Source organism: Harpia harpyja, chromosome 18 (assembly GCF_026419915.1).
Source record: "Harpia harpyja isolate bHarHar1 chromosome 18, bHarHar1 primary haplotype, whole genome shotgun sequence".
Classification (NCBI taxonomy): Eukaryota; Metazoa; Chordata; class Aves; order Accipitriformes; family Accipitridae; genus Harpia; species Harpia harpyja.
Window position 1 is genome coordinate 5,087,771 of NC_068957.1, and position 10,716 is coordinate 5,098,486.

Here is a 10,716-nt window from a genome sequence, read left to right on the forward strand (position 1 = left end):
TTAGCTTTGGGGTCTGCCTGGCCCCCCCAGCTTCCCCTTGGCCCTGGGCTCGGCACGGCTCCCCTCAGCCCCGTGCCCCCCTCAGCCCCGGGTTCCCCACAGGCACCATGCATCCCCTCAGCCCCCGGTTCCCCTCAGCCCCGGGCTCCCTGCAGGAACCGGGGATCCCCTCAGCCCCGTGCCCCCCTCAGCCCCGGCTTCCCCGCAGGCACCATGCATCCCCTCAGCCCCGGGCTCCCTGCAGGAACCGGGGATCCCCTCAGCCCCCGACTCCCCTCAGCCCCGTGCCCCCCTCAGCCCCCGGCTCCCCTCAGCGCCGGGCTCCCCCCCGGCCGCCCCCGCCGCCCCGCACGGTCCCGCCCCGCCCCGCCCCCGCCCGGCTCCCGCAGCGGCGGCGGTTCGGGGGTGGCGGCTCCTCCCGGCAGTGCGGTAGAGCGCGGCCGCCATTGCATCACGGCGCGCCCCGCGTTCGGCCGCGCCTCCATCCCGCAGCCCCGCACCGGCTCCGGCGCCGCAGCCGCGGGGAACGGCCGCCGCGGCGCTGCGGGGACAGCGGGCTCCGCGGCAGCGGAGGCGGGAGTGGGGCGGCGGGGGAAGGGGGGGGGGGGGGGGCGGAGAGCGACCCTCGTCCGGGCCCCCGCGCCGCGGCTGAGGCGGCGGCCGGCGCCCGCCGGGCCCCGCGGTGCAGCCCGGCAGCCTCGGCGGCGGGGGATGCGCCGGCGGTGACGGGGCAGCGGGGTGCCGGGCAGGGGCCTGCGCTCGGCCGCCATGGGCCCCGCCTGAGCGGCCGCGGCGCAGACAGCGGGGCCGGCCCCGGGTAGCGGGGTCGGGGGGGGGGGTGGGGGGGGCAGGGGGGGGCCAGGCCCGGGCCGCCGCCGGCCCCCGGGGCTCCGCGCCCCCGGCCTAGCGGCGCGGCGCCCCCTGCGGGCGAGCGGCGGCGGCGGCCGCCCCCGGGCCCGCGGGCCGGGCATGGGCGGCGCGGCGGCGGGCGGGCGCTGAGGCGGGCGGCGGCAGCATGGAGGCCATCTGGCTCTACCAGTTCCGCCTGATCGTCATCGGCGACTCCACCGTGGGCAAGTCCTGCCTCATCCGCCGCTTCACCGAAGGGCGCTTCGCCCAGATCTCCGACCCCACGGTGGGCGTGGATTTCTTCTCCAGGCTGGTGGAGATCGAGCCGGGCAAGAGGATCAAGCTGCAGATCTGGGACACGGCCGGGCAGGAGCGGTTCCGGTGAGACCGGCGGCGGCGGGGCCGGGGCCGGGAGCTGCGGGGCTGGGGCCGGCGTCCTCCTCCTGTGCCCTGCCTTGGGGGGGGGGGGGGGGGGGGGGGGCTCGCCGCCGGCTGAGGCCTTTGGCGAATGAGACAAAGAAGAGTCAAACGGCACCTTTTGCTTCTTAACACACACCCCCACACAGAGCCCTTTTTGGTTTCTTGCTTGTTTGTTTGGGGTTTTTGTGTTTTGCAGTGCTGCCCCCAAAGCGCGGCGGGGAAGCGTAACCGCGGTGTGTACCCGGGATTCGCGTCCACCCCCAAATGGCCGCCCGTGGGATGGGTAGGGTGGAGGAGTGGAGGAGCGGCCCCGCTGCCCCCGGGGAAGGGGCCGGAGCCCGCAGGCAGCGCCGGGGTTCGGGGCTGTTTACCGGCAGCCGTGCATCAGGGGATGCGGCTCGGCGGGGAAGGCGCCTGCTCCCCGTTGCTGCAAAGAGGCAGTAGCCAGGATGTTTCACGGCTGAGCGCGCTTACGTTTGGGCTCGCTGGATGCAACGGAATACGTGGTTTGGTTCGATTCTCTGCAGCGAGAGCAGAGCTCGGCTCTCCGCAGGACGGAGGAAGGCCGGGACAAACCCTTGGTTGTGGCTGCGCGGGGATGGCGGGCGCTTTCTGGAGCGTGTCACGCTGAGCGCCGCACGGGCACAAACAATTTGAGAGGTTAAGCGACAGAGACGAAGACTCGATGAGCAAAAATAAAGGCGGCGTGTGGGACCGTGCCGAGGGTTTCCCACAGAACCGTCTGGTAAAAACAGCAGTCGTGGTTGGATCAGGCTCGGCCCCAGCAAAACGGGGCTGGTGGTGCCTGGGGACGCATGCTGCTGGGACAGCGCTCATTCGGAAGGGGTGTGAGTGTACCCTCAGCCTTCTGCCTCCCGTTTGCTTGTATTTTTCGTGCATCTTTAACCCTCGTCCGCTCTTTCATCCCGCTCCCTCTGGGAGCACTTTTCTTGCTCCACATCTCTGCGCAGCTTCACGTAGCTTCTACTTCTGTGCTGTAATGACTCGCCTGAGGAGTGTTTTGGTTTCATGCAATAGATGAAACCTCCTCTACCCCTACCCCTGTCACCACCTTCCTTGGCATCTGTGGCACTGGCGTCTGGCCCAGGATGTGCAGTAGTCGGTCCTTACCCGCTGACAGGTTTTTCTTCTGCTACCTTGCAGCCTTTCGAGGCAAGGAGCTGCTGCTTTATTCTGCTGAGAGAGGAGGTGCTTTAGCTTGCAGTTGCATCAGCTTCCAGCTTTGGATCTCGGGCTGAGGTCTGTAGAAAAGACGCCTGGGTGCCGTCCCCTGCTTCTGCCTTTGCCGTGAAGAGCAAAAGCTGTTGGATGGCTTCAATTTCCTTTCTCTTACACATTAGGAAGTTTGGGGCCCTGGAGGCTGCTTACCCTTAGTGCTGGTGGTTGACCCGGCCTGGCGCTCGGGTTGTAAGCACGATGAGCAGGCGACCTTCAGCGCAAGGGCAGGCTGCACTGCTGCGATGGGCAGCAGCATTCAAAGGCAGGAAGAGTGTAAGGGGCAGGAACAGTGAGTGACATAAAAAAAACACACATCGTGCAACTTTGAAATGCCCTTGCCAAAGCGCAGACTTAAATTCCCAATGTGAAAAGCTAAAGGGAAGTGAGCAAACCCAGGTGCCTTTATGGTGCACTCTGAAGTACGAAAAAATCAGGCAAAAAGTCTGTTTCGTGTTTATCCCTTTCAAGTCACCATTAGCCCTGTGACAAATTGTGCCCCATAAAGACAGCAGCTCCTGGGCTCCTCCTGCAAGCTATTTTTCTTGGCAAAAGGCAAGGTGTAGCTATTACTGGAATAAGCCGAAGCCTCTCAGGCTTGTGGGCATAGGCAAGAAGCATGATGGTGCAGGTGCTCTCCAGAACCCTTAAACTTTTTTGCCATAGCACAGGGAACTTCCTAAGAAGGCAATTCGTGAGAACGAACTCTGCTGTTTCACAGAGTTCTCTGATTTGAGCATTCCGGTCTGCTTTGCATAGTTTAACAGCTGCCCCGCGAGGAAAAAAACCACTGTAGTTATTCTGAAGGCACCTTTTTGGCATTTTCTGGTCTGCAGCTGTGCTACATTTCTGCTCTTCCTGACCCCTGTTGTGAGCTCTTTCACTCTCCATAAATTAGAAGCAATTTCCGTGCAGTCGAGGCTTAAATTACAGTTAAGCACGTGCCATTCTATTTTGCCAGATCAGGCCCCAAACATGCTGCCTGGGGCAGCGTTGAGGCTGCTTTGGAGCTGTAGAAGAGCAAGGTCCAATTCTTCCTGGATCCAGCAGGTTTTGCCCATCTCTGGTTGCTCAGATACAGTGATTTCCTTGTCTGAAACGTGATGTTGTGTAATGCTAACAAAAGCAAAAGCATGTGCAGCCCTCACTCCCTGGAACTGTGTACCACCACCTACAGAAGAGCTGTTTTCCTTCTAGCCGGCAGCTCTCCCTCGGCCGAGAGGGAAAGACTTGAACAAACAGGCGCAGACCCCGGGTTTGAGAGTCCCCACCATGGCTACAGAGCAGGGGAGTGTTCCTAGACAGAGCCGATGATACCTTTATGTTAAAGCTTGGCCAAAATAGGTGCAAATCCCCGTACTGCTCTGCATGAGCATGTATGAGCATGGCGGGAGAAGGGAAGGTAGGAGTCTCGGATGGGAATTGGGGAGTGACGAGCAGCGTGAAGGCAATATAGTTTGCTTTCTGCGGGTCGGAAAGGAAAACAGTCTGTCGAAAAGGCTTTAAGAAAAGGCACTGAGACCTTCACCTACTTTTACCTCAAAGCAGTGTTCAGGTTAGATCCTGTCATGTCTTTCAGATGTACCTGAGGCATTGTTGATGTTGGCGGGAGGAGCCAGGACTGATGGCAGGGAACACAAGGGAGAAGCAGAAATGCCTGTGACAGTGTGGGGGTGAATTCAAAGCGCCAGTATCCGTTTGCAGCTGGCTAGATAGCAAAAGGCAGATCTAATTCCCTCAGTGCCAAATGTGCAGAGCTACTGTTGTCCCTCAGCCAGATAATTGGGAGAGGAGGAATTATCCAAACACAGCCAACTATCTTTTTTCCCTCCCTTTCTGGCTTTCTTCAGTTTGGGGTGCAGATTTTCACCTGTCACTGCATGTCTGTTGATAAAGCAATCCTTGAGAACTCCAGCTCATCCTTTCTTGGGGCAGTTTCGCTAGATACGCACACTACAGGACCAAATAACCCCTAACAACAGCCTTGCGTGTCCAAAAAGGACTTGTCCCAAGGTAAAAATGCAGCAGTGCTTACATTTTCCTGGCAAGGAAAGTTCGGGCCCGAGCGTGAATTCCTTCAGGGACTGAAATCGATCATTGCTTCTGGATTTAGACAGAATCCATGACTTTGCAGAAACACCACAGTTTTACAGGTTCTTGGTTTTTCCACGTGTAGCAGTCGTTGAACCGTAGCTCTGCTCAGCCTCACAGTCAGCTTCGCTCCATCGCCCTGTGTTAGCTGATTTCACGTGCTGCTTCTGGCTGTGTTGAAGTCTCCTCTTGCTTGGAAGACTTGTGGAAGGTGTGCTCTATTTCTCAGCCTGCGGTTCGAGGGTCTTTTTGGTAACTGTTTTATGTTGTCAGTATTTGGCAGGAACAAGACCGAGAGTAAGGCAGATTCCCCTAGGAAGCTGTTGTATCGTTTTGCTGTTACTCGAGAGGTCAGACCGGCTGCTCCTGTTAGCGCATTAGCTGTAACGTCATTTTGACCGGTGGCGTAGCGGGAGAAGAGTGCAGGGGTCGGTGGACGTCCCTGTGCCAAGGCCCTGGGTGTAGGGAGGGGAGCTACAACCCCACCGTCTGCCTTCCAAACCTGTACCCTCCTGTTATGTATCTGTCAGAGACTGGGTGTTGGGTTTCAAATGAATCCTTTAATTTGTGACAGTGCTTCTAAACCAATGGGTTAGACAAGTTATTCAGAGAACCTTTACACGGCAGGGGATGGGACTCTTTAGTCTAAAACTGCAAAGGGCATACAGAAATCCGTGATAGAAAACAGAGACCAAAAACAGTGGTGGGGATTTTGAACAGAGCTGTAATAAATCAGTGGGGCAGTTACCCAAGGATGAAATCTTTAAGCCAAGATTAGTTGTCTTTTTGAATTACAAGCTCTACAGAGCACAAGCTAAAAGTGACAAAACGTTGCCTGAATGGCCGCCTCTGCCCTGTATTCTCTGTATTCTGCAGGGTAGACAGAGTGGTGGTAATGTTGCTTTCTTAAACAAAGACGTATATTCAGAAGGGCTACACTTGGCTTAAGAAAAAATAAAATCAGAAGATACAAACAAACAAAAACCCCCATGAAACTCGCTCTGCCCTTCTTCCCAAACAGCTGTAACTTATACTTTTGTTGTGGCTCATTCATTTCCAGGTCCATCACCAGAGCCTACTACAGGAACTCGGTTGGCGGACTCCTCCTCTTTGACATTACAAACCGCAGGTCCTTCCAGAACGTCCACGAGTGGCTAGAGGAGACCAAGGTGCACGTCCAGCCATACCAGATCGTCTTTGTTTTGGTAGGTCACAAGTGTGACCTTGACACACAGCGGCAAGTCACCAGGCACGAGGCTGAGAAACTGGCTGCTGCGTATGGTATGAAGTACATTGAGACCTCAGCTCGGGATGCCATTAACGTGGAGAAGGCTTTCACTGATCTGACTCGAGATATATACGAGCTTGTTAAAAGGGGGGAAATTTCAATCCAGGAGGGATGGGAAGGGGTAAAGAGCGGGTTTGTCCCAAACGTAGTGCACTCTTCAGAAGAAGTGGTGAAATCAGATAGGCGATGCTTGTGCTGAGCTCTTCTAGTGAGGCAAGTGGTGATGAACTCTACTAACCAAACGTACTTTACTAAGTGAACTCAGTGTGACAGAAGGGAGAGCAACACTCCCGTTGTGAACAGCCTCCCACGTTGTTTTGGACACCAGAACAGACCCCAGAAAGAAATGTTCTGTTCCAAATAACCTTTCAGAACTGGGGGCTGCAAATCTAAAGGAGAGTGAGTGAGGGTGCATGTAGATGTTGTAAGGAGACAGGAAGCAGAGATGAGGGGCTGCACGAGACAGAAGAGAGTATACAGAGAGCTGAATGGGCTGGCACGTGCCAGGGTACTGTACATGTCCTCTTTTAAGTAAATCCATAGCTCCATGCTGGGTATTGAAGCCACAGTATGGGTACTTTAGTAGTATGACGAATAGGCAGAGAGAGAGAAAGAAAGAGGACATCTTCACTTGTGTCGGCTGTTTATTACCAGGAAGGTGTAAAGGCAGCACAGATACCGTTTCCTCATAAGGCCAACTCCACAGGAAAAGTTTACTGACATGGTATGCACACTTCTGAATTTTCTTTCTTATGTTCTTGAACCTAGTTCGATAGCAAAGAATATTCTGTGGGATTTAAAGAGGAAAACAGTAGTTATTTGGTTGATAATTAAAATTTAAATTATTCCCCCCCCCCCCCAATAGTGCTGTTTCTTGCTGTGCTGAACTGGGATTCTAAGTGGCAACTCCGGCTCCCGTTGTAATTATTCAATGCGTTTTTACGCATTTACTGCCTAGGTGAGTACTTTGAAAGTACCCTGAGTTCAGGGCTTTCCAACAGAATTAAGTGCTCAAGAGCATAAAGAGAGAACCATGTCCTCATATGTTATATCTTAAGGCTGAGGTGTTGCAGCCAGGTGGGACACACCACCATTTCTGTCTTGCTAAAACAGCACTGTGCTGACCTTTTGGGTGTCTTACCAGCCAGGTCACAAGGAGGAATGGAAGCAGGGGCAGGAGGGAACCCAACAAAATAAAAGAACTTGAAAAGCTTAACTCAGGTGCATCAGACATCCTAAATGGTGAGATTTGCTTTTAAAGAAGTTAAATAGGATGGAAAGCAACAGCTTCCGTCAGTACTTTCTGCTGTTAAAAGTGTCATTTTCTTTCTTGGCGTCTGTGGAAGAAAAGAACTAGCATTGGGAAGGAGGAGCACACAACAGAAGTGTCTGAGCACGTGGAAAGGAAAGCCACAAGACAAGCTCAAGAATAAAATTTGTTTTCCTCCATATTTTATTTTGACAAAAGAGGATCCATCTCAGGTTGGTCATCATGGGATGGTAGTTGTGTCGCAAAAGCTGTATGTAGGTGGATGTTTTCTGGGAATGCCATTCACCGCTTTGAAGCTTTGCTTCTGCAAAGTTTTAACTGAAGCTTTTGAAGTGCAGCACGGTAACTGTGCTCCTGTAGCAAACTAGGGAAGTTCAGCCTATTAAAAGCAAACAAACAAAACTATAGTGACTTTTTTTTAACTCGAGTTTGCAAGCTTTATATACCAAACTGCTAATGGGCAGGAGGGAGGGGTTAGGTAAAAACCACAGGAAGCATATAGTGTTTGATTTTTAGGCCTCTAAGTAGAGAAGAATAAAATACTTGTTACAGCTTTTTAAGCTACCCCATCTATAAAAGTGTGGGTCTTCTTGATTGCTGTTGAGTTCAGACTATTTCTCCCTTTGAACTTGTTCTCACAGTTTGCAGCACATGGGCAGGTCTGTATGAAATAAAAACCCTGTGGTTTCCATATTAAAGCTGTAAAAAAAAACCCCAACAAACCCAACCTGACAACCAAATCCCTGAACGTTAATAACGTTTTTATTTTCAGTGTTCTAGGAACAATTTCAGTTCCTGGGCTCTGCCAGGGAGCAGCACTGTTGCACCTGCTAGGAGGGCACAGGTAGCAAATTAGAGGAAGGGAGGGGTGGTTATGGTTTAGCACCTTTCAGTAAGCTTGTCACTTCTAACCCCAATTGCTCTTGAATAGGCTATAAACATATCAAAAACCCTGTGCTAAAGCCCAGTGAATTCCAGGCAGATTCAGTTGTGGTTGAGTTGAGTGCCCTGAAGATTAAGAAAAAAAGAAAAAAAAAAAAAAAATCCCTTTACAAAATCTCTTTCTAGGTAAGCAAAGCTGGAGAAGATTGATGCAGAGCGCGCCACAGGAGCTTGGCTGCTATGGGCTCTCATGGGCTGACGCCAGTGGAGAGCGCGAGGTTTGCTCGGACCAGGTCTGTTAGTTGTATTTTCACAAGGGCAAGGACAAACAAGTACGAAAGGGCCAGTTTCTTCATTCCCTGAATGGAAAGTCCGCCAAGCAACCGCTTTGGTCTTTCAGGGTCCAGCTGTTCACAAGGTGCGTCCTGGGTTGCCTAGCTGAGGGTAGTGGCTGTCCTCAAGGGCAGAGCTGGAGCGCTGCATTAACAGCAGTTAGAAGTTGGATCAAATGGCATTTTAGCAATAGTAAAATTCTGTCATTCTCTGTGCAGGAGCCTGACCAGCAGGGGAAAGGTCACTTTTTCATGAGACAGCCAGTATTTATTTAATGGGTTTTGGACATTCCCCTTTACTGCTCCCAGAGAGAAATTCCAGAAAGCCTAATTCAGTAAGTGCATTCAGGCCTTCAGAGAAAATCTTCCATTTAAAAATACAAGTGTCGTAATTCTAAAGAGGAACAGTACAGAAGAAAATGTACGCGGTCTTAACTACTTAGAGGTAATAAATGGTTATATTAAATGATAATCATTATCTACATCTTTTTCTAACTCCTTGCATTTTCTAGAGAGCTTATTAAAATATAGGAAATGTAGATTCATCTGTATAAAATTTGGAATGTTTTTTCTAAGATGAAAACTTATAGGATATGCTAAGAATTCTTTTCTAACAACTGGTTTTAACGCTTTGACTTCTAGTGCAAGAGGGATTTAGAGAAATCAGAAGGTGATACCTTTCACAGGATAAAGGTCAGGAGCTCTTTTACTCTAGGACAAAAAGAAAAAAAAAAAGCTAACTTTTCTGTGGTCTCTACCACATGTTAAAAAACAATCTGCATGTTAGATTGAAATTGCTCAGAACCTCCAGAATAAAAGCATACTATACACTTTCCTCGCTTTCTGTTATGCACTGTAACGAAATGTGAAAATAATGCTGTATTTAGCTGTCTGTATGTGACTGAAAATATGCTTGTATTTAGCAAAATGGTTACCATGTGATAATGTGAAATTCAAAACTTGTAAAGAAACTTTGGTGGTTTTTTTTTTTCTTTCCCCCTCCCCATTCTTTATCAGTAAGCCATCTACTACCTGTACCACTTCCATACTGCAGCCCTAACTGAAAGTCTAACATGGACTCGGCTCAACAATAAACAGGCACTCTTTGCACCAGTATCCGCTATACATTTTTCTCTGAAGTAAGTGGCCCACTGCTTAGATCTTCAGAACCAGCCAACTACCTTGCTGAGAGAAAACAATGCAACTATAGAAACAGTGGCCATTCTAAAACATAACACAAAAACCCCAAACAAAACCCCTGCTCCCTGTAGGAGCAGCCAAAACCAGCCTCAGCCGGCCCCTCCAGGAGGCCTTTCTCAGCAGCAGGCAGGACTAGTGTCACAGTAGCGTAAAACAGCTTCTGCAAACTGACCTTCTGTTCCTACTCAGTGTAACGAAGACCTAACAGCAAAGGACGGAGCAATACTGGACAAGGATCACTCACAGGGAAGCTGGACTTCTTGTCTGTGAGTTTCATTTTGGTTTGTTTATTTACTTCAGATCAAACAAACCACCCACCCACCCAAAACAAGAGTTGTGATGGCCACAGCCATCTCCCATCCCCCCCCAAGCCAGATACCTTTTGAACCTACTGAGCAATTCCAGCTCTAATGCTGTCACCCCCCCCGTCCCCACCCCCCGATACCCAGCGTTGGGGCACTGGCAGTTGCACACAGTACTTATTTTGCTCGTGCAGAAATGCTTAACTCGTCATTTAATTGTGCACAACAAAAGCAGGCAATCGCTGCCTTCGGACCAGCCGGGGGGGGTGGGAGGGGAGCACGCTTTAGCCTGTTGGGATCTCATTAATCCAAATTGAAGAGAAAATTGCAAGAGAAATCACGACGTGTTTGCAGCTGCCTTTCCTGTTATTGCTGATGCTCTTAGAAAGGGAGAGCACCAGCCTGCAGCCTGCGCAGCCCAGCGTGGCAGTGGGCAGATACCTGTTAGTCAAATAATACATTAGATCTAAACGTCTCTCTGCTACAGCCAAAGACACTGGAACAAACTGTATCGCCCTGCAGGAAAGGTACAGATGAGCCAAGCCCAGGTACTTACTTGTGACCAGTGGTAAGGATTTACCTTTTTTATGCCCATCCCTGCAGCTCTTAACTCTTCTACGGCCACAGTGCTGTCAAAGCAGTTGCTCGTATTCACAAATTCAGACGCACTGACTCACACTCCCCATTTCATTGAAGGCAGTATTGAGCAGCCACACTTTTCATGTCTGCTGCTTCAGCTGCGTTTTTTCACCCTCCCGCCCCCAACTAAGGGAGGGAAACATTATAAGAGATCACACATCAGATTCATGACTTTCTCACACAAAGAAAGATGCACAAAAACAGGTG

The 10,716-nt window shown here is 51.4% G+C and overlaps 1 protein-coding gene across 2 annotated transcripts; it reads left to right on the top strand.

The window, feature by feature from the left end:
- The first annotated feature begins 935 nt into the window (after positions 1 to 935).
- Positions 936 to 9,484, top strand: RAB39B (RAB39B, member RAS oncogene family). Of its 2 annotated transcripts, XR_008239137.1 has the most exons (3): positions 936 to 1,230; positions 5,657 to 7,366; positions 8,223 to 9,484. XR_008239137.1 is itself a non-coding variant. In XM_052813779.1 (2 exons), the coding sequence occupies exons 1-2, from the start codon at positions 1,016 to 1,018 to the stop codon at positions 6,081 to 6,083; spliced, it is 642 nt and encodes a 213-aa protein (XP_052669739.1). In that variant the 5' UTR covers positions 936 to 1,015; the 3' UTR covers positions 6,084 to 9,484. The 2 variants fall into 2 exon arrangements, 1 of the variants encoding a protein (XP_052669739.1); XM_052813779.1 differs by having other exon boundaries at positions 5,657 to 9,484.
- The last annotated feature ends 1,232 nt before the right edge of the window (positions 9,485 to 10,716 follow it).